The sequence below is a fragment of the Microdochium trichocladiopsis genome (assembly GCF_020744255.1).
Source record: "Microdochium trichocladiopsis strain MPI-CAGE-CH-0230 chromosome Unknown B0I36scaffold_21, whole genome shotgun sequence".
Classification (NCBI taxonomy): Eukaryota; Fungi; Ascomycota; class Sordariomycetes; order Xylariales; family Microdochiaceae; genus Microdochium; species Microdochium trichocladiopsis.
Window position 1 is genome coordinate 157,206 of NW_025763564.1, and position 23,807 is coordinate 181,012.

General features: G+C 53.6%; 4 protein-coding genes across 4 annotated transcripts; 3 read left to right on the top strand and 1 right to left on the bottom strand.

Moving 5' to 3' along the window:
- Positions 1-576: 576 nt before the first annotated feature.
- Positions 577-1,566, top strand: B0I36DRAFT_370589 (uncharacterized protein; the record flags this gene model as incomplete). Its single annotated transcript, XM_046159923.1, has 4 exons — positions 577-740; positions 809-922; positions 1,000-1,294; positions 1,351-1,566. The coding sequence occupies 4 exons, from the start codon at positions 577-579 to the stop codon at positions 1,564-1,566; spliced, it is 789 nt and encodes a 262-aa protein (XP_046003756.1).
- Positions 1,567-3,262: 1,696 nt separating this feature from the next.
- Positions 3,263-4,271, top strand: B0I36DRAFT_404459 (uncharacterized protein; the record flags this gene model as incomplete). Its single annotated transcript, XM_046161776.1, has 2 exons — positions 3,263-4,138; positions 4,224-4,271. The coding sequence occupies exons 1-2, from the start codon at positions 3,323-3,325 to the stop codon at positions 4,269-4,271; spliced, it is 864 nt and encodes a 287-aa protein (XP_046003757.1). The 5' UTR covers positions 3,263-3,322.
- A 12,729-nt stretch (positions 4,272-17,000) lies between these two features.
- B0I36DRAFT_378699 (P-loop containing nucleoside triphosphate hydrolase protein) lies at positions 17,001-18,322 on the bottom strand (the record flags this gene model as incomplete). The annotated part of the gene is made up of 5 exons (XM_046160727.1): positions 17,001-17,057; positions 17,228-17,501; positions 17,596-17,873; positions 17,969-18,155; positions 18,249-18,322. 5 exons carry the CDS (start codon positions 18,320-18,322, stop codon positions 17,001-17,003), a joined length of 870 nt encoding a protein of 289 aa, XP_046003758.1.
- Positions 18,323-19,340: 1,018 nt separating this feature from the next.
- On the top strand, positions 19,341-22,765 carry B0I36DRAFT_300755 (uncharacterized protein; the record flags this gene model as incomplete). Its single annotated transcript, XM_046152035.1, has 2 exons — positions 19,341-20,399; positions 20,457-22,765. Exons 1-2 carry the CDS (start codon positions 19,403-19,405, stop codon positions 22,763-22,765), a joined length of 3,306 nt encoding a protein of 1,101 aa, XP_046003759.1. The 5' UTR covers positions 19,341-19,402.
- Positions 22,766-23,807: the final 1,042 nt, after the last annotated feature.

Sequence of the window (23,807 nt, forward strand, 5' to 3'; positions counted from 1 at the left end):
ACGGTCACCGCGCCATCCCCGACCGAGCCGCATTTTGGTATCCCTAGAGCCTCGAATTCCAACTGCTGGCTGAATGCTGGCGCCTCTTCGAGCTCGAGGCGGGCACGACCAAGCTCACCACCGTACAGGGGGCGGCCGTGCTGTTCGTCGTCAACAGCGCCAACGCGTGCGACGAGATTGGCAATATGTACCTTGAGCTCGCGGTGAGCCGGGCTTCCGCGCTTGATCTGTTGAAGCCGAGCGCAACGAGTCTCTTAACAGCAAAGTCAAAATGTCCCATGCGATCACTGCCGGGGCGTGTTTGGGATACAAGTGTACGTCAGACCGTGGGTTGCAAGTTAGTCATAATGGCGATATATCCACTAACTATTGATACAACTGCAGCGTCCACAGATGTCATATCTACCGGCTGCCGCTACTTGACAAGCCCCCTCGAATCCCGCTGCCAGATCCGGATGCGGACAGGAGCTTCTATGCTTCTACACTAAGATATAGCTTCGCTACCCGTCGACCAAGCAACTATCACCGATGCACTTCGGCCATTCATTCAAAGCCATGTGCGATTTTCGAGCCGTCATGAACGAGTCCGCATCGGACTTCTTCAGCCGAATCCGCAAGCCTCAAGACCTCAACTTCCTGATCACGATGAATTTTCGGAGGAAAATCATGGACTGTTACACACAGCTCCCGAGAGAGCTATCCGCGACAAACATGCATCATCCACACGAGCTGAAGCTCCAGTAAGCCCAGCTCCCCTCCCTGCAAGGCCACATCAACGCAGACTACCTAGCTAACCATTATCATTCAGCATGCACTACTACAACATCATCATGATCTTCGAGTCCGTCGTGGCCGCGCGGGATCGCGACTCCTCCTCTTCCTCCTCGGCATCCCCTCCGCTGCCGTTCGACCTGCCCAAGGAGTCCGATGCGAGCAGTCTGCTCGCCCAAGCAAAGGACCGCCTCGAGGCCTCCCGCGGCTCTATCACCTGCATCACAGCTTCGAGTCGTGCGACATTTTCCTGATCAAACTGCTCTCGTGTGTTGGGTTTATCCATCTCAAGGAGCTAGCTGCACCCACAGCCCGGCCTGGCGACACAAAAGCGAGAGGCAACAACGCTGCTACTGGTGCTACTACTACTACTGCTGCTGCTGCTGCTAAACACGATGGGAACGATGGGAACGATGGGAACGATGGGAACGATGATGATGATAACGATGATGATGGTGGCGACAGCAGCAGCCAAGACGCCTCCGCCGCCATCAACAACAGCGAAGCAGAAATACGCGCAACAGTCATCCTTGCCGCCAAGGGCCTGCATGACCAAAAAGCAACTCCTACCTCGCCGAGGTGGTCCTGCGCATGGTCAAGGCGACCATGACTGCCTCCGATCTCGGGATCCTGCAGGGGTACCTGACGCTCAAGGACGAACCAGAGGGTGGTGAAGAGGACAGCGAGCGCAAGGTGCTGATAGGCGAGCATGTGCGGTCCGCCTGGCCTGTCGGCGTCGTCGGGATCAATGAGGACTTTGAGAAGCTGAGGCTGGGAACCGTGTTAGTGCCATAGCTTCGAAGTCGGCGTTGCCGGGTCTGAAGCGGGCGGACAGCAGGACGCATGGCTGTGTGTTCTCTGCTTGAAATCGTCTTGCAGTCGGACTTGTCTTCTTGCTCGAGGAGAAGAAGATCTGACAATGACCGTGGCTGGCTTCGGAGCAGAGGCCTTGCTCACTTTTCTCATGCTAGTGTTGTTCGAGCGTTGCCAAGAAGAAAAGAAACACTTGGCATAGGAACGAGCTCATGTGGTGAGGTCCAGTGGGACTCCATCCGCCTTTCATGTGAGAACGCCGTTATTCGCAAAAGATGAAGCGTAGGGCATTACAATCAGAAGGGGCTGAAAAGCTTACAATAGCATTAGCGATCGTCACTGCAAGGCGAGGCAAGGAGCATTTGCCCGGATCAAGCATGACTGGTTCAGACCGTGCCGACCTTGATCAACAAGAGCGAACATCTTGGTTGTCACCAGCGATTCCATCAGGCGCAACATCAGCATCCGTCTAGCCACGCCGACGTGGCAAACGTGGCCAGCTTGATGTCTAAATACTTGGTCCTGTCGGCGTCGTCGAGATCGGCTCATTTGCATGTCCATGCCGCTCTCTCCGGACCCCTTGGCGATGGTCCCGTGCGGGGACCAGACCACCTTGGACTCGTCCAGCCCTCCGCCATTTCAGCCGCAGCCGGGCGCTACCGTTATCGCGCAAGAACGGCCACCTAGTCGACCCGCTCGTGGCCGTTGACGTCGGCAAAGGCGACATTGTCCCAACCCTATGCCCTCGCCCGTGGTGATAGTGCTTGCCTTGGCGACGTTGGGCCCGCCGTCCGGCCCGCCGAGATTGAGGTACCCAGCGTGGCCTTCACCGTTGAGACGAGCCAAATGGACGGCCGTGGCCATGGGCTCATCAAGGGGCGGCAGCTGCAGGCTCTCGTTATGGGGTTATCGATGTACGAGTCAGGCAGTCAGTATCTGTTGTGTGCTTGCATCCAACCCACGGAGTCGACCGCGGTCAGGGCAATGGCCCACTTGACAGCCGTATTGTCGTAGCCTTTGTCGACGGTCGGTCGCGACACATGAATCTGTCTATGCTGTCCCTGGAGTGCCTCGCCGATACACGGGGGCATCGCTCGCTCGCAGTACTTCTTTTGATCGCCCTCCGCGAGTATTCGGTCTGAAGGGAGACGACCCTAGCCAACCGACCCATCAATAGAGGGTCAAGTAAGCCTCTATGTATAACCAAATGGAAATAGATCTCTTGCAAATGTTGAGCTGGCAAGGCACAAATACGTCCTGGCACGCATCTCCACACGACTGCATTTACATTACTGAAACAGCAAACTGCCACGAGCACCAGGCCTCATGAAGCTGATGCTCAAAAGAAATGTCGGCAACACGGGCTTCCGGTGATCCCGCAACTGATGCGCTAGTGCTAAAACCATTATCTCTGTGTGGCCGTGCGCGGGTGTATGTGCTCGTCGAGGAGGGAAACCTTGGCAAAGTCTCCGAGCCGGGGCTGTGGCTGGCCCGCTGTGGGTACTCAACGTGGAACACAAAGTATATCGCCATGGTCACTGCGCTCCTGTGCGTTCACGTGAAACGGGAAGCCGGGCTACTGGCAGGGCAGTGACTATGTAGGTTTAAATAGAGTTCCCTCCGTTCTGTCCGTCCGATGAGACCAATATATGCCCCGATCGACATTTTGACCTGATCACCCCCATCCTTCGCCTTACACGTAGCCTTCCCCTCGAAACGGCTAGCTCAGAGCGTACACATGGCGAACAAGACACCGTCGGCCCTAGTGACGGGCTGTAGCGAAGGCGGCATCGGCATCGGCCTGGTCCACGAGCTCCGCCGGCAAGGGATCCACGTCTTCGCCACGGCGCGCAGCGTCGACAAGATGGCCAGCCTGCAAGATCTATCCGGCATCACCCTCTTGACCATGGATGTGACAAACCCAGCCTCCATCAGGGCCGCCGTCGCCGTCGTCACTGCAGCCACGGACGGGGCGCTTGACTACCTCGTCAACAACGCCGGCCGGCAGGCCTTGCGGCCGTTTCTCGACATGAGCATAGACAACGACATGCGTGCCATGTTTGACGTCAACGTCTTTGGCGTGGCGGCGGTGACGCAGGCGTTCGCGCCCCTGCTGATACAGAGCAGCAAGAGAGGGAAAGGGGGGATGGTGGTCAACTTGGCCTCGGTTGCGGCGTACGTGTGTCCGCCGTACATGGGCGGCTACGCCGCGTCCAAGGCGGCGTGCGAGGTGATGAGCGAGACGATGCGGCATGAGCTCAAGCCGCTCGGGGTCAAGGTGCTCACGGTCCTCACAGGGGCTGTCAAGACCAAGATCTTCGCCAATGCGCCTACTCCGCCGGCGCTGCCGGAAGACTCGCTCTATCTAGCTGCATCGGACGAGTTCCAGACGCGAGCGAGCGGGCAGGAGGTGCACGGACGGCTGGGGACTGTGGAGGCTTTCGCGCGCGGGCTGGTGGGGGAAATGGTGCGTGGGAGAGAGGGGAGGGTCAAGGTTGGGAATATGTCTGCGATGATCCCGTTCATGGCGTATCACGCGCCTGCGTCGCTATTTGTAAGTCGTGCTTGTCTGGCATCACAGTCCTCGAGTCGACTAGCCCCGTGTGAGAAGGGAACAATGTGCTAATATGACGTTGCAGGACTATTTCGTCGAGATGAACACAGGCTTGGATAAGGTGGGCAAGTAGGTATAATAGTGGCCGTGGTTTCGAGGGCTATCGAACCGAGACTGATAGGAGTGAAGGAAGGTTCGGGGATTTTCAAATGACTGATAATAATTATGTATTTATATAACGTAGTCCATAAGCAACCCGGTATGACGACCGACCAACAGGGGACGATTGTTTGGGCACACAAGCACAAGCAAGGCCGCAGGATCAGGCCAGGGATAAGGGCGGATCATATGGCAGTACTATTACAGGTTTCTTATGTAAGTACGATAAGGATGAGGACCAAGGGTACGTGTGACGGCCAACCAACAGGGGATGCTTGTTACGGACGCAAAAGAGCCCAAACAACTAGGCCACAGGATCAGGCCAAGGACAAGGGCGGATCATGTGGCAGCACCGTCACAGGTTTCTTATGTAAGCACGATAAGGGACGATAAGGAAGGTACGTACCGGTCATGCATATCTGCATGACCGACGCTGTGCCAAGAAGGATGGTCACCAATATCTGCATGACCGTCAGGACCAGATTCATGACCTGGCCGCGACCATCGGGCTCAGAGTCATGACCACGATGAAGGACAAAGGATATATAGAGTACGGAGGATCTCCTTGTGGACAGTCATTACCTTTGTACTTCAGCGATCAATCTAAGTATCAGTTTCACCCACACTTGAACTAGTCACTCAATTGCCGAGACTGGTATCTCTTCCAAGAGACACGAACGACAACCCAGAGAGAGAACGACAGCAGAGTGTTAGTTGTTATTGTACAGGCTTTACCTATCTTGCAGAACAGCAACCCCAGCGCCCTGCCAGACGGTTGACCCCGGAGGCAGGATTGTGACAGTACGGTACTAGTAGTTATGCTCCGATGCAAGACCACCACTATGCCAAGACCAGACGGTTACTACTATATGTACGACCGTTAGAACCAGAGCTATGACCGTTACTACGGCGGCTATGACCACGATGAAGGACAAAGGATATATAGAGCTAGGAGGATCTCCTTATAGATAGTTGTTCCCTTTGTACTTTAGCGATTAATCTAAGTATTAGTTTCACTACATACTAGAACTAGTTACTTGTGACGACCCGACCAACAGGTCGCAAGATCGGGCCAGGGACAAGGGCAGGTCATGCACGCGGGGCAGCACACCCCTGGTTACATAAGCATCCCATTATGTCAGCCAGACGGAAGTGGATCGCTGGGATCACCACAGATCCAAGACGATCCAGGATCACCGAGGATCACCAAGGATCCAAGACGATCCAGGATCACGAGGAAACCAAGTGATCCAGGGAACCACGATGAAGGACAAAGGATATATAGCACCAGGAGGATCTCCTTGTAGACAGTCATTACCTTTGTACTTCAGCGATCAATCTAAGTATCACCCTCACCCTTCACTTGACCTAGTCACTCAATTGATCCGAGTGTGATATCTCGCAAGAGACACGAACGACAACCCCCTCGAGAACACGAGAAGCACGGAGTCAGTATTGCATGAGGTCGCTACCTGCCTTATTCAGAACATAAACCCCACCGCGCCGATCAGACGGTTGACCCCGGAGATCGGATCGTGACATTTTGATCGCTCTTGTTCGGGTAAGTACACCCCGAGCAATACTGACAACAGGTACCACAGTTACAGGTCATGAACAACAACCCAGCACACACCCAGCAAAGCACCGCCAATCCATCGCAGGACAAAGCACCTGTGGAAGCGCGCTGCAAGGAGTGTGCACAGCCAGCAGTTTACCTCGGACGTTGCTACCGACACCAGCTCAGAAAGGAAGTCGGAGAAATCTGCCGACTTTGCTACAACCTCCGGTACATCAACCACAACGACGTCTGTTCCGGACGATCCTTCACCCACTGGAACGAGGAAGAGTACTTTCAGAGCACCAGCAACGCCAGGAAGGAATAAGCCATGTCGAACATGTCAACCGACTCCGCAGGACGAGCCGTCACTCCAACCCACGGGCGAACCCTGGAGGACGAGCTGGGCGAAGTCAGCCAGCCCGGACTCTCAACCGAGGAAGAACTGGCCAGACTCCAGGAATGGGCCAACGGCGCAATCGAACACACCAAGAAGCAGGACAAGGCCATCCTGGCTCTCAACCGAACCACCGAGGAGTACAAGGGCATGGTCGCCGAGCTTCGGAACCAGGTCCAAGCACTTCTGGGAGCAGCCAGCATCATCGCAACACCTAGCGGAGGAAGCGTTCGTTTCAACACCCCCGCTAAGTTCGATGGAACCCCTGGGAAACTCAAGGGATTCCTGGTGCAGCTCAAAGCCTATCAACGACAGTACATCAACCAGTTCCAAACCGAGCAAGACCGAATTATACACGCTGCCGGTTTCATGGAAGGAAAAGCACTGCGATGGTTCGAGCCACACCTAGCCCAAGCACTGGAGAACGACCCGGAAGATATGGAGGGAGAAACGAGGAAAATCTTCGAGTCCTTCGACAACTTTGAAGAGGCCCTGGAGTCTCTGTTCCAGGACCCCGACGAGAAGAGACGAGCCGAACGAGAACTCGAGAAGCTCAGACAAACCAAGTCAGCTGCGGAGTATGCCACCGATTTCCGACGCATCATCGCACAGCTCGACATGACCGAAGAAAGCAAGATCTCGAGCTTCTACCGCGGACTCAAGGAAGAAGTCAAGGACAAAATGGCCGAATACTTGGAACCACCAACCAAGTTCCTCGAATACTGCGAGCTTGCCATCAAACACGACACGCGTCTGTACGAGCGGCGTGCCGAAAAGCACCATGGCAACACCACGAAAATACAGCATCAGCCCAGGCAGCCGATGCAGAAGACGTTCAAGAGGACCTTTAGGCAGCAAACCACTGCAACGGGCACCCACGCGGGACCCATGGACATCGGGAAGGCGACCCCGAGAGACAACAAGAAGTTGTGCTACAACTGTGGAAAGGAAGGGCATTTCTCAAGGAAGTGTACAGAGCCCAAGAAACCATTCAAACCGGTACCAACCCAAGCAATCAGAGCATGCTACGTGGCAGAAGAAAGCGAACCAAGCGAAGGGACGCCGCCACTCAGTGAGGCAACGACACCTGAGACGCCCAGGACGCCCACCATACCGGCAACGATGCCGCAAGACGTTGAGGAAATGGACTCGAGCAACCAGAGTAACAACGCACCCGACGACGACGTAGAGCCATTTGTGTTGGCTTACGCACGCAGCGAAGAATACGACTCCCCAGAGATAATGGAGAGCCAGTACGACGAACCAGAAAGCAGCGAGTCCAACGACTCCGACAAGGAAAACCAGCCGCCGGGAGACGACGAGATCCCCCGAGGAATCCACGATACGGGATACGAGGTAGAGACCTTCGGCTGGAACAACGCGCCGGCCGCCATGCGAGAGCTAGCGCGGACCAATCGCCAAGAAAGCAACGGCGAATACAGCAAAATGTGGGATGCCCGGGCGGCCGACCTCTCGGCCCCGGAAGGACCCACCACCGGGATGTTCAAACACACCGACGAGCTCGCCAACTGGCGGAGCAAGGTGCACAATGCCTGGGTAACGACGGAGGGAACTCATGACCCCCTAGAGTCAAGACCCGGAACACCCGACAGCTGCGAAGACACCCAACTCGACGAAAACTGGGAGAACGAAGAAGGCAGCGACATCGACGGCTACGAAACCGGGATTCGGTTTCAAGGCAAGCCGCTCAAGGACAAAGATGACCCTTTCGACTGGGCCATCGCGGCAAGAAGGTACCAGACACAACTCGCATACCCCGGAGACCACCGGTATATGCTAAGCTGGGAACCAATGCACGCCACCATTCTATGGGTATACTGCTATAACGACGGGTGTTACCACCACTTCGGAGACAAAGTACGCCACCAAATATTCCCGCGCCGACAGGAGGGGACACCAGTCCCACACCCCCTGCCAGGAAACGTTCTACGGGAATGGCAACCAACCTTCGTCGACGGAGCATACGAACTAGCAGACACGTATGAATACCCCAAGGAATGCGTGTTGGGAGGAAGGGGCAGAAAGCGTTGCATCACGAACAACTGCCTCATACACGTACAACGAAAAATCGAAATCCTGCAGCTCGCCGAAACCACGCGGAACCTCAATGAAATCTGCGACGACATCCGACAGGAGCCGGACTTCGTGGAAGTCTACCAAGGGCTCAAGGACCGAGTCGCGGAACCAGGAACGATCGCGCGGGATTATCTCGACGAACTCAGCGACCACCTCAACGAAGTCATGGCGTTCATCGATCAGAATGGGCTAGTTCCGGGATTCAGCCGAGCAGAGATCCGCGGAGCCGGGATCATGATCCGCGACGCAGCCGAACGACCTACGGGGCTAAGCGCCTACGATCGACGGAAGACGCTATGGAAAGATATCGAGGAAGCATGGAAGGAGGGGCTACTGGACAGAGGTTACACTGCAACCACCGTCCAGGCGGAAAAAGACCGACGGCGGGCGAAGGAGGCTCGTCCCCGCCGATCTTAACCCTTGCGTCCTCCTATCCACACCACGGGAAATGGAGCCCGACAATCAACATCGTCGTCAACGGGATTCCATGCACAGCACTCATCGACAGTGGGTCCAACAGGACCTATGTCAACGCACAATGGGTAAACAGGTGGGAAATTCCTTACAAAGACAAGGAAAGACCCTACACACTCGTCAACATTGAAGGAGCATATGTGCTCTACGACAACGGATGGATACGACGGGAAACTCTACCGCTACAAGTCGAGTTCCCCGGACACCAAGAAACCATCACCTTCGACATAGCCGACATTGGACGAAACCAAGTCATCTTAGGAAGCAACTGGCTACGGAGCAGCAACCCCACAATCGTATGGGAAGACAACATTCAACTCCACTGGCAACCCACGATACACAGCATCCGGGAAGCCATTGTCATGGACGTACTAGAAGGGGTACCCAGCGAATACCATGACTACATCGACGTTTTCGGATTCAAGAACGACCGAGGACTGCCACCACACTCGAAGTGGGACCACGAGATCAACCTCAAGGAAGGCAAGGAGCCTAATTTCATGAGAACCTACAAACTCAACCCCGCAGAAAGCGAGACCCTCAAGCAGTATGTCAAGGACATGCTGAGGAAACAATTTATCCGGCCATCTCAATCACCTGCCGGGTTCCCCATCCTATTCGTACCAAAGAAGGACGGGAAGAAGCGACTCTGCGTGGATTACAGGAAACTCAACGAGGACACCATCAAGAACCGTTACCCACTACCCTTGATCTCAACACTTAGGGACCGACTGTTCAAGGCCAAGGTCTTCACCAGCCTCGACATGCCGGACGCCTACAACTTCATCCGAATCAAGGAGGGTCACGAGTGGAAAACAGCGTTCCGTTCGGAGGCCGGGCACTACGAGTACCTCGTCATGCCTTTTGGACTCACAAACGCACCCGCAACCTTCCAAACCATGATGAACGAAATCCTCCGAGAATTCATCGACATCTTCGTCGTCGTCTACCTCGACGACATCCTCATCTATTCGGAGAACTATGAGGACCATGTCCAGCACGTACGAAAAGTACTCGACAAGTTCCGAGAACTACAGCTCCTCGTCAATCCCAAGAAGAGCAAGTTCAACCAAGAGAAAATCGACTTCGTCGGGTACACCATCACCCCTGGACAAGTGCATATGCAGACCAGCAAGACCGATGCACTACGCAACTGGGAAATCCCTACGACAGTCACGGAGGTGCGCAGCTTCCTGGGATTTACCAACTACTATCGAATCTTTGTCGAACACTACAGTGGCCACGCGAAACCATTGAACGATCTCACCAAGAAGGATCAACCCTTCCAATGGACCAAGGAACAACAAGAAGCATTCGACAAACTCATCCAGATCATCCTCAGTCATCCCATCCTGTGGATGCCGAATCCGGAACTCCCATTCGAGGTGGAATGCGACGCCTCAAAGTACGCGATGGGAGCACAACTAGGACAACGAGACGAGAAGGGACGACTACACCCCGTCGCCTTCCTATCCAAAACATTTTCCGGACCAGAACTCAACTACACAGTCGGAGAAAAGGAACTACTCGCAATCGTCACCGCACTCAGAGAGTGGAGGGCCTACCTACTGGGGTCCCCGCACCAGATCCAGGTCTGGTCAGACCACTACAACCTAAAGGACTTCACCACCACAAAGGACCTCACCATGAGTGAGAGACTCTCACGATGGTACGAAAAGCTAGCGCAGTACGACTTTGTCATCCACTACCGCAAAGGTTCCAGTAACGCTAGGGCGGACGCCCTTAGCAGATACCCCAAACACGAAGGAACGACAAACAACAGCCACCCAATCCTAAGACAACACGAGGACGGCACGCTGCGAATCGCCGCGGCACTCACTGTCGACAACTGGGACAAAGATCTCCAACAACTTGTAGTATACGCAACCCTCCACGACAAAAAGGATATCAAGGAAACCCACGCGGAAGACCCGCGATACGACACCTCGAGAATCGACAAAGGAGTGCTCAAGTACAGAGGAAAAAGGTGGATACCACCCACCGTTCGGGACGAACTTATCCGAGCCGTCCACGAACACCCGCTCAGCGGACACCAAGGGGTCTACAAGACCATTCAGCGGATGCGCAAGCAGTTCGACTTCCAGGGACTCAAGGAAGCAGTCCAGAAAGTCATCGCCAACTGCACCATGTGCGCAAAAGCCAAGGCATCACGACACAAACCGTACGGAGAACTCATGACTATCGCACCACCCGATAGAGCGTGGAAGGCAATCTCTATGGACTTCGTCGTCAAGTTACCTAAGTCCAAGGACCCCGCCTACCAAACCGCCTACGACAGCATCCTGGTAGTCACCGATAGACTCACAAAGTACGCGTTGTTCATACCATGCAAAGAAGCAATGACAACCAAGCAGCTCGCCTGGATAGTCAAAAGAGAAGTCATCGCACACCACGGACTTCCAGAAAGCCTCGTGACAGACAGAGACAAGCTCTTCACGTCACACTTCTGGAAAGATCTGATGAAGCAGCTAGGAATCAAGCATAACATGTCCACAGCGTTCCACCCTCAGACGGACGGACAAACAGAACGCATGAACCAAAACATCGAGACATACCTACGCATCTTCATCAACCAGAAACAAAACGACTGGGTCGAGCATCTACCCACAGCCCAGATCGCATACAACACCTCGGCAAACCAAGACATGGGAATGAGCCCATTCTTCGCCAACAAAGGGTACGAACCCACAGAACCTTCAGCTCTCGCAGACTCGCAAGTGCCGGAAGCATTCGTCGAAGCACAGAACCTCACGAAACTTCAAGAGAAGCTTCGAGCCGTGCTCAAAAACCCCAAAGACAAGCAGAAGGCGCAATACGACAAGCACAGGCTGAAGGGACCAGCCTATAAGGAGGGGGATAAAGTCTATTTGCTCCGCAAAAACATCAAAACCAAACGACCGAGCAACAAACTGGACTTCAAAAAGATCGGACCATTCGCCATCAAAAAGGTACTGGGACCACTTAGTTGTGAACTCTCACTACCAAAGACCATGCGAATACACCCGGTTTTCCACACCTCCCTCCTCGAGCCAGCGCCAGCCGACGCTGAGCTCGAAACACAACTCGAGGTCGAGCCTGACCAAGAATACGAAGTCGAGAAGATCCTAGACGACCGCGTCAGCGAGGACACCAGGGAGTACCTCATCAAATGGAAGGACTACGACGACTCGGAAAACACTTGGGAACCCAGGGAGAACCTCACGAACTGCAAGGAACTCCTTCGCGAATGGGAAAACCGACCACAGAGCTTCCAAGAACAACCGTGGAACTGGACGCGACGGGAGTACCAAGGACAAATGGCGATCAAGACCGCCACCATCCGAAGGGAGTTCACCCCACTCGACTTCCCGGAAGCGTATCGCTACATCAAGATAAGGAACGAAGGAGGCACTCACCGGACTAGCCCTTACTGGTTCCAACAGGAAGCCGATCCTCCGATGCGGCCCGCGGCGGCTCAGGCGCTTGGGCACGAGCGCCCTCGGCGGCCGGCGACACCAGCCCAAACTCAGCCAACACCGAAGGCTCCAGAGGAACGTCGGCGTACACGGCATCCCAGTCGGCCATAAACTCGGCCGAAATCAACTCCTCGGAGGAACGACGAGAGGCCTCCTCGGCCTCCTCCCTCTCAACCCGTTCCAGCTCCTCCAAACTATCGATTCCACGACGCACCGCGCGCATCATCTTCTCAAACCACAACTTTTTCTGTTTTCGCAACCGCTGCACCCTCACAGCGGCAGCCAGCTGCTCCTCTTCAGCAGCCTGGAGCTCGTCGTCAAGCCTCTGGTGCGTGAGGGAAATCTTGCGAAGCTCCTCGGGACCAACCCCCAACACGTCGCAACGGGAACGACCCAGGCGAACGCACTCCGCGCAGCGAGAAGAATCCGTCGGGGAAACCTCGCAGGAGGCAATCCCCCGACCTTCGCAATACGAGCACGAAGGCATCTCGACGGACGACTGAAGAACCGTAGCCAGGAGTAAATGACGCTCCAAAGTCTTTTTGGCGGGCGGCACGCGCGATTTCGATTTCTCAATTCGACCTGACATGATGAGCCATAAGGAACAAAAGGCAAAACGCACGGGCAGGGGCATCCACTCACTTTTGTACTAGGACGCTGAGGACAGCGTCAAGGGGGGAAGGGGGATAATGTGACGACCCGACCAACAGGTCGCAAGATCGGGCCAGGGACAAGGGCAGGTCATGCACGCGGGGCAGCACACCCCTGGTTACATAAGCATCCCATTATGTCAGCCAGACGGAAGTGGATCGCTGGGATCACCACAGATCCAAGACGATCCAGGATCACCGAGGATCACCAAGGATCCAAGACGATCCAGGATCACGAGGAAACCAAGTGATCCAGGGAACCACGATGAAGGACAAAGGATATATAGCACCAGGAGGATCTCCTTGTAGACAGTCATTACCTTTGTACTTCAGCGATCAATCTAAGTATCACCCTCACCCTTCACTTGACCTAGTCACTCAATTGATCCGAGTGTGATATCTCGCAAGAGACACGAACGACAACCCCCTCGAGAACACGAGAAGCACGGAGTCAGTATTGCATGAGGTCGCTACCTGCCTTATTCAGAACATAAACCCCACCGCGCCGATCAGACGGTTGACCCCGGAGATCGGATCGTGACATTACTCTATTACCGAGACTGGTATCTCTTCTAAGAGATACGATAACCCAAAAGAGAGAACGATAGTAGAGTGTTAGTTGTTATCGCACGGGCTTTACCTATCTTATAGAACAGTAACCCTAGCGCCCTGCTATTCGGTTGACCCCGGGGGTAGGATCGTAATAGACAGCTCGTCGTCGCAAGTCCGATAGGTAACGGTCGTAGTGCGACCGCTCTTCGTCGGCTACTAATATAAGGTAGGGTGCTTATATAAGGTGTTCCCCGCTAGCCTTCGTAGGTCCGCCCTTATCCCTAGCCTAATCCTACGGCCTTATTTGTGCTAGGCCTATTTGTTACCTCAGCCCCAAATAGTTCCCCTGTTGGTCAGGTTGTTATATATACTTTATAGTAGACGAAAGCGAACTACTAAAGGGCTCGCTACTATATAGTAAGGTAATAATACCTAAGACGCCTAGGACACCTATGTGACAACCCGACCAACAGGTCGCAAGATCGGGCCAAGGACAAGGGCAGGTCATGCACGCGGGGCAGGCACACCCCTGGTTATGTAAGCATCTCATTATGTCAGCAAGAGGATATGTTGGATCGCAACATATCCACACATATCGAGGATATGCTGGATCGCAACCTATCCAAGCATATCCAGGGATACAGGAACACATCCCTATGGAAACCCGATGAAGGGCGAAGGATATATAGAGACAGGAGGATCTCCTTGTAGACAGTCATTACCTTTGCACTTCAGTGATCAATCTAAGTATCACTCTTACCCGTCACTTGACCTAGTCACTCAATTAATCCAAGTGTGATATCTCGCAAGAGACACGAACGACAACCCCTCGAGAACACGACAAGCACGGAGTCAGTATTGTGTGAGGCTGCTACCTGCCTTATTCAGAACATAAACCCCACCGCGCCGATCAGACGGTTGACCCCGGAGATCGGATCGTGACACACGGCCCTTATCCGATGCGGAGCACTTAGCTAGCCAAGGAGTCGACATGTGATCGAGACTCGATGCAGAGTCTGAGACAAAGCGATAATTACCGAGTGAAAGACCGGGCAAGCGTTAGTGAACTTAAATCACAGGATTAAATGACCTGTACATCACCTCATAGGCTCGATTTGGCATGATTACGCTAGCCCTGATCCAAATCCCATGTCCGCACGGAAACCCCGGGGTGTCGGGGGGACTCTGACCGCGCCCTCGGCGACTAAAGACCCATGTCCTCACGGAAACCCCGGTTATCGGGGGAAGGTCTGCCCGTGCGTCCCCGGAGAGTTTGGAAAACTTGAGTGCTCGAACCTCAAAGACGCACGGCCAGAACGCTATTTGCTCGGCAATGCCAGGACCCTACAGTATATAACTCTGCCAGCATTGGATGAAAATCAGTTCACCAACAACCAAGGGCCCTTTCTTAACACCTGTATCTTCTTCTCGGATGACACCGACTAGACAAACATCGCATCTGCCAACGCCGTAGCACGGTTCTCGACATAATGGGTGCATCGGGCAGCAAGGGTGTCACCTTTGACACCAAACGCGACATCCCTACTCTCAAGGACAAAGTGATCCTGGTAACGGGCGGTAATACCGGTCTGGGCAAGCAGTCGATCCTCGAGCTTGCTAAACATAAGCCAAAGACGATCTGGCTCGGGGCTCGGAACACGACTAAGGCTCAGGAGACGGTCGACGAGATTGAAGCTGAAGTACCCAGTGTCAGCATCAAGCTCGTTGAGATGGACCTTGCATCCCTCTCGTCCGTCCGTGTGTCGGCCTATAAGGTTCTCGATAGCTCGGATCGACTTGACATCCTCCTACTCAACGCGGGTATTATGAACGTCCCACCAGCAACTACGAAGGATGGCTACGAAATCCAGTTTGGCACCAACCACATGGGCCACGCAATGCTTACTAAGCTATTACTGCCGCTGCTCCTCAAGACAGCCGATCAACACAGTACCGCCCGTATTACTGTCCTCTCCTCAGCTGCCCACTCTGTAGCGCCAGTTAATGGCATTCACTTTGACACGCTCAAGACCTCGGCCGCCGAGATGGGCGGCTGGGCCCGGTACGGGCAGAGTAAGCTTGCGAATGTACTCTTCGCCAAGGAGCTTGCCCGGCGGTATCCCACTCTCACAGTGTCCTCGGTCCATCCCGGCGTCGTCAACACCAACCTCTCCACTACGACGAGGGAAAATAGTTGGGTCGGATGGCTTGCTATGACAATGCTGCTCTTCTTCACCGGCGTAGACATTCCTACGGGCGCCCTGAATCAGCTCTGGGCCTCGGTTTCAAAGGACGTCGTATCTGGCACTTACTACGAGCCCATCGGCAAGACAGGCAAGGGGTCTCCGCTTACAGAAGATGAGGCGCTCGCGGCGAAGCTGTGGGAGTGGACAGAGAAGGAGTGCGAAGACTTCGGGGTTGACCGGGCCAAATAATGATTTAGTAGCGCTCGATTTCTTTCCTGGCTGTTTACACACAAATACTGAAAACTACAGTCACGGCCGTGTGAGCACGGTGGGCTCTGAATATTTCTAGTTCCATGTGCGACACGTGGGTTTTGCCGCAGACTGGCCACCATTATGGTGTTGCCGAATGAAGACCGCTCCTTGGCCTGCTAGCACTCTTCCGAGTGTCTCAATTTCAAGATGGGAGGCATTCACGATCGCGCTTTACCAGGAGTCGAGGTGAAATCCACGTCGGATCCCGCCCAGATGCAACGAACACCTCTGCGGGGTATGGCAGGCACCCGACACCCGTCAACTTATATCAGAGCTTCTTGCATTGGCCAACCACGGACTGTCGGCATCAATAGCCGCAAGACTTTTACTCGCTGAGCCATGCAACTGCTCGACGTCGACACTTGTGCCCCCGGCAAGTTCACTAAGGATACCAACCCGTAACATATGATGCTTGCCGCGCGCATGGGGCTCCGACGACGCCACCCATCGGAGATTACCGACCCAGGCACTGCCTCATACCACCCACACCAGGAGTCAAGCCACAGCGCGTCTGTCACTAGTTTAAGACGCCACAAAAAGCTTTATGAGAAATCTACCCGACCTCGTCCAGCTTTCAAGTCGCCGCGTCGTGATCGTCAACCCGATGTACGGGTGACCGTTACTAGGCTATGATGAGTGCCTCGGTATACTGAGGAATAATAGATACAGACTCATATAGTTATACTAGGCGCAAGGTCTTCTGACGCTAAAGAAGATACTCAAGGTCATTCGCGCCCGCTCGATAATGTGCTAAGGGCTGCTTTACAGTGTTAGCCTGCGTGTGGTAAGATCCGTGAAAAGGCTCCGCGCATTCAAATATGCCTTGCAGCGTCTCATCCTTCTCCCGAGCCCGCTATAGAATAGCACCTTTTACGCCGTACCTCCGCCGAAATTAGGTCTCAATACCGGGCTCGGGCTAGATACCAGCCTTATACCGTACATATTCGTACGCACGACTCCTCGTAGAGATTGCCGTACAAGGGCTGGGTCTAGTGGACACAAGACTACTGAATGACGTTTCCGACAAGCGTCCTCAGCTCGGCCAGTCGGTGAAACAGGACCTAGCGGAGAGAAATGTTAAACAATTGAAAAGACAAATACTTTATTGGAATTCTCCTGACTGTCTACATAATCTGACAACTATCTATGACTATGATTAGAGATCCCTCGTATCGAGGGTGCTTTGAACTGTGCACCACCAAGATATGGCCGATAATACTGTGCTATATACGATCACAGCCAACAAAAGAGCATACGTTATCGCCCTTACAAGAGCTCGCTTCACCAGTGGCGTCATGAGCTCCTGCACCAAAGTGTGGAATTGCTCACATGTATTCTTCTCCGGCCACGGCTCTTGTGGGAGAGGTAGTTGCAAAAAGGGGCAAATAGAATGCCAATCGAGTCCGTCTTCGAGCCGGAGGACCAGGAGCTGTTCGGCTGGTACCAACTTCTTGACACGCAGCAAACTATCGATTCGCGCGGTTGAGGTTCTGTCAGTCAATGCCCTCATAAGTGAGAAGAATGCCGTCATTGTTTCTCATCGGTGTCAAGCCTTGCACGGTTAGAAGGATGCTCGGAGGAACTTACTAACCACGATACCATGTCTCACAAGCTTCAAGGCCGCCTTGCCTTGTGAAATGGCCGCCGGAGAAGTGTCCGCCAATAAGGCGTGCATTGATGCAAAGCATCTTCATGGTTTCATCGAAGTGCTTGAGTGTTCTGATGGGCATCTTGTTAACATCGTCTGCCATACGGACAATGCTGTTCATAACGCTGCGCGCCCAGGCAGTTGGATCACGCTCGACTAAAATATATTTCGCACCAGGATAGGCTTGAACGATTTCTTCTGGAAAGTACGACGGCAATTCGACCAGAGCCTGATGACAGAACCGAAAAAACGCGATGATTGTCAGAGACTTGCAGGTGTATGCCTAAGTAGCACGCTTTCCTGAGAAGGCAACAAAGAACTTACATCATATCCCTGGAACCACTTATCGAACTCGGGTCGATGATAGGCTTCCGTGTTCTCGTGCCAGGCAGCCTGAAGAGCTTCATTGAACATCTTCATGTGGGATGCTCCATAAGCAAAGCTTTTATGGTTGTGGTACGCTTCGAACCCCAATTTGTTAAGAGCTCGATAAGTCGCGAGCGTTCCAGATCTATACCGAAGACGCGATCAGCAGGTCTGCTCAAATTCTCAACTCCAGCGCACTCAGGGCTAAAGTTGTCTGGAAGAAAGGCTCGCTAAATACCTGCTTGCGCTCATCACGATAACTCGAACGTCCATAGGCTTTTCTGGGCGTTTCAGGGTGTCCACATATCTCATCGCCTTGGAGTCTTTCCCCACAGAGTTTTTCGGGCTCGTTGTTGTGTTGAACCTCGAGTGAGGCATCGTGCGCTTCTTGGATAGTGACCAGAGACAACGTCATGCTAGGGCATCGCCGCCGAGGGTCAACGCGCAGTTATGTTTCGGTATCTTGTGCTGGGTGCGCCTGCGAAAGCTAGTGGACTATACAGTAGTGATAGAACAGAGAGGAGGTAAGGGTACTGATCGTTGCCCAATGCGACATCTTTGGTTTATAACAAGGATCCCCCAAATCTGGTTTGTTAAGCTACACATGAACGTATTGACGCTGTTAGCTTACCCGAGGCTGATTCGGGCCCGGGGCCAAGCAAATTCAGCTTAAATCAATGACGTAAGTGTCTACAGTAGTGACCGCGAACTGTGTCCGCTTTTCAGACTTTAGTTGATGTTCCCGCACGGACCATAAGCTGTGGCGCATTATGGCGCACACTGTGCAGACTGTCCCATAACAAGTACCCTCCAAAAGTGGATTTCAACATGACATGCAGCAGTTGCTGTTTCTTCGTCGCCCCATCTGCAGTGGTGGTCATCGCGAATCATCGGCCAATCTTCGCCATACCCTTCGTAAGCTGACAGCAAAGTATGAGGTGGCAAACATAACACATAACTTAGCATCAAAGGCCAATTTGTGTCTGTTTATACAGTACAGGATACTTTGATAGTGAGTGTCTATTCTACATATGCTTATCAGGAAGTAATCCTCACACAAATCATCATGCGGCGCAGAGACTCCGGACAATTCCTATTGCGGCCCAGGACCAGAGGTTGGAAGATCCCTCGAAGGCAGCAGCAATGTAGATGGTGCCGAACGCTTTTGCGGAGGTGAAAGGCTCATCGTGGAACTAGGATCGTTGAATGGTTGTCTTCAGTGGTGTTGAAGCGGGGTAAAGAGGACCCCACCCCACTTTCGGGCAGGATTGCAAAGCGGATCCAAGGCTGCACAGCGCTGTGGTCGGGCACCTTCCAGAGGTAATCGTCAGCACGGACGCTGGACGGGAGTCAACTACGCGCTAAAAGCCACCTCATTCTCGACTAGACGGGATGGCGACATCACAGGGTGATCCCGCAGCTATCCTCGACCCCAAGGACTATGCTGTCGTCTGGATTGCACCCCTCGAGATCGAAGCCAAGGCCGCCTTATATATGCTCGACGAGCCACACCAAGGCCGATTTGCAGTGGATCATGGCGATGAGTACGTGTTACACGCGGGTAGCATGTGCGGCCACAATGTCGTCATAGCGACTTTCCCAGCTGGCCAGGAGTATGGCACAGGGTCGGCGGCAGCACTCGCAAGCCAGATTCTCAAGTGCTTTCCCCATCACTGGTTTGGACTACTGGTTGGCGTCGCGGCGGGACTGCCAGACCTATCCTGTAACCCACCACGCGATATCCGCCTCGGCGATGTGCTGGTCAGTCTCCCTGAGGGCGAGAGAGCCGGGATCATCGCGTACGATCTCGGCAAAGAGACCGACGACGGATTTCAACCCCTACGGTACGGACACGTCTTGACCACGACGAAGCCGATAGTGCGGTCGGCAATCGGGAGGATCAAAATCCAAGCACCAAACGATGCCGCGATCTTCCTTCCCTACTACGAGAAGATCCGTGACCGGGAGCACGCTAACGGCACCTTCACGGACCCTGGGCAAGACCGCGACAGGCTCTACTCGGCAAACGAGGGCAGACCGGACGAACTCGTCGAACGAGTCCAACGACCAGACTCAGCCCGTACACGAGTATGGTACGGGCCGATCGGATCGGGAGATAAGCTATTGAAAAATGCACAGAGACGGAACGAGCTCAGGGACAAGTACGGGGTTATTGGCCTCGAGATGGAGGCGGCAGGGACGATGAACCGAATACCCGTAGGAGTCATCCGGGGGGTGTGCGACTATGGCGACCAGCAGAAAAACAAAGAGTGGCAGCCGTACGCAGCGGCGATGGCGGCTGCGTATGCGAAAGCCGTGCTGAGGGAGATACCTCCTGCTAAAAGTACAAGTAGTACAGATGGCACTACAAGGGCTATGAGATCAAACGGTAAGTGCTACAAAAGGCTGGTATCTCTCTAATTAGAACACTACTAACTATTGGCAGAATCTGCTCTTCCATGTTACTATATCCAGCTTCCTCAGAACGCCCGCTTCACTGGTCGGAATACCGTCTTGGAAACATTAAGTCAAGCATTCTTCACGCGAGCAGAAACCCGACGAATGGCACTGGTCGGTCTAGGTGGCATCGGCAAGACGCAGATTGCGCTACGGTTTGCTTACGATATCAAAGCTAGGCAGCCCGACTGTTCTATCTTCTGGGTACCAGTCCTGAGTCATGGCAGCGTAGAACAGGCGTACGTCGAGATAGCCAGGAAGCTAGGAGTCCAGAAGCAGACCGACGACGAAGATATCAAGGAACTAGTTCGCCAATATCTGAGCTCGGACAAAGGCGGCAACTGGCTGTTCGTGGTTGATAATGCTGACGACCAGGAGCTATTCTTCGGATCTGACGACAAGGCTGGTGTTGAGGAGTACCTTCCTGAGGGCGAGAACGGATTAATCCTGTTGACGACGCGATCGAGATATGTTGCTGTGCAGTTTGCACAGTCCAAGATAGTCGACGTTGAGGAAATGGACTCGAACGAGGCAATACTACTTCTCCAGAAGTCTCTCACGCAGGGACAGACACCCCAGGACGAAGCACTACTGGAAGATCTCCTTATCCAACTGACTTATCTTCCACTCGCAATCACCCAGGCAGCAGCATATCTCAATCAGACCAAGGTACCAATCCGTAAATACCTAAGGTTACTACGTGGGGCCGAGAAAGATGCCGTCCGGCTCTTAGGTCGAGAATTCCGCGACAGCACAAGATATCGGAACTCGCATAACGCTATAGCCACAACATGGATTGTTTCATTTGAACAGATTCTGAAGTCCGATCCAGTTGCGGTCGATCTGCTCTCGTTTACGGCATGTATCGAGCCGAAGGCGATACCACAATGGATCATGCCCGGGTCTGAGTCAGAGGAGAACGAATGGGCGATCGGCATCCTCTGCGGCTACTCGTTTCTTGCTCGGCGAGGAGACAACGATATATTCGATATGCACAGTCTTGTGCATATGGCCACGCGGGAATGGATTAAGAAACAGGATCGACATGAACGGGTGGCGTATGATGCTATTCGTCGCTTCAACGATATATTTCCTCCAAGCGATCATGAGAACCGTAAGCGGTGGCGGCAGTGTATGCCACACGCAATGCGGCTTCTTCATGACACTCAGGCTTCGGAAACAGAACACCGATATGAGCTTGTGTTTCATGTTGGGAGATGTATGCATATCGACCGACGGTTTAAAGAAGCAATACGATGCTTTGAAGACATGTGGCGCTGGGGGAAAAATGGCAATACAGGGGAAAGGCTATCAAAGGAGCACATAGAAAGTTGGCTCGCGAGCGCATACCTCAACGACCGACGGATCAAGGAGGCGATCGAGATGCTCGAGCATATAGTATCGATACGGAGAGAGACACTGGACGAGAGGGATGATTCTCGGCTGACATCGGAGCACGAGCTTGCGAGGGCATACCTCAACGACCGACGGATCAAGGAGGCAATCGAGATGTTCGAGCATGTGGTAGCGATACGGAGGGAGACACTGGACGAGAATGATCATTCTCGACTGGCATCGGAGCACTCGCTTGCGGGTGCATACCTGGACGACCGACGGATCAAGGAGGCAATCGAGATGTTCGAGCATGTGGTAGCGATATGGAGGGAGACACTGGACGAGAAAGATCATTCTCGACTGGCATCGGAGCATATGCTTGCGAAGGCATACCTCGACGACCGACGGGTCAAGGAGGCGATCGAGATGCTCGAGCATATAGTATCGATACGGAGAGAGACACTGGACGAGAAGGATTATTCTCGGCTGACATCGGAGCACGCGCTTGCGGGTGCATACCTGGACGACCGACGGATTAAGGAGGCGATCGAGATGTTCGAGCCTGTGGTAGCGATATGGAGGGAGACACTGGACGAGAAGGATCATTCTCGACTGGCATCGGAGCACGCGCTTGCGGGTGCATACCTCAACGACCGACGGATCAAGGAGGCAATCGAGATGTTCGAGCATGTGGTAGCGATATGGAGGGAGACACTGGACGAGAAGGATTATTCTCGGCTGACATCGGAGCATGAGCTTGCGAGGGCATACCTCAACGACCGACGGATCAAGGAGGCGATCGAGATTCTCGAGCATGTCGTTGCTGTTGAAGCTCACATTTATGCCGAGGACGACCCTGAGCGCGTTCTCTCCGTGGATCTGCTAGCGGATGCATACATACAACTCGAATCGTGTAATGAGAATATGGACAGCAAGAGTCCAGTCTCAGATGGCGATGACTAAGGGCACAACAAGGACACTACCATGAGCGGGCATGCATCCATCGAGAAGCTCATAAAGGCTATGAGTAGCATGCAAATCTAGAGAACGAAGCACGGGGAGTCTGCTGTACCACAGAGTGGATCGCATCTAGGACGATAATCAAGTTTCAGCTTTATTCATGCATAAAGTCTCAACTGAAGAGAGAGTGGACGTCTTCCGGGAGTTATTATACATGAAATCTGGCCGCATCCACCCCCTTAACGAAAGGGCCGGAAGGTAATTCTGAAAGGAGACGTATACCGAACGACCTCATTATGAAGGCCATCTGCTGCTTGGAATACTGTCTATTTCTGACGTGGACTATTAAGAGGCAACACGCCATAGCACGCCACACCTGGCTGATTCGTGCGAAAACAGCCACTACAGTAACTTCGAAAGCCGGACACATCCAGTGGTCATTACTATACAATATCCAACCTCACTTGTTTGATCAAGGATAAGTCCCTCGTCTCTACTTCTGGCGCATGCATAGTGCGTATTGACGACACTCCTAGATCCACAGTGCTCTGCATTACCCCCAACCCTAAAACAAATGCCCTGTGTCACGATCCCGCGCCTTTCTCGTCGCTATGTACACCACCTACAGGTAAATGCCCGTGCACAGACCGTTGTGGTCGTAGCGAACCAAGTGCTACTATACAGTATGCAGACGATGCCCGATCTCCAGAAGGCATAGTCGTCGCAAGCAATATTGGATGCATGATCCGAGTGTTTAAATACTTCGCACAAGTACGTCACGCTTCTCGCTCTGTTGTTTCAAAGTTCTTGCCCATGGATTTACCGCCTGCGCACAACGGTGACCTCCAACGATGCTACACCTATAAAGGGTTTCCAAGCTCGAATGCCTTTGGAGACGGTCTGCTGGGTCTGGAAGTTAGGAGCGAAGACCTATCCCAATGTGCGTGGCCAGTTGAAGCTGGCATTCAAGCTTTGCCATTATATTGCACAACGCATCGTTTCTGGCAACATCAGTGTGGGCGCCGACCACATAGGCAACTTACAG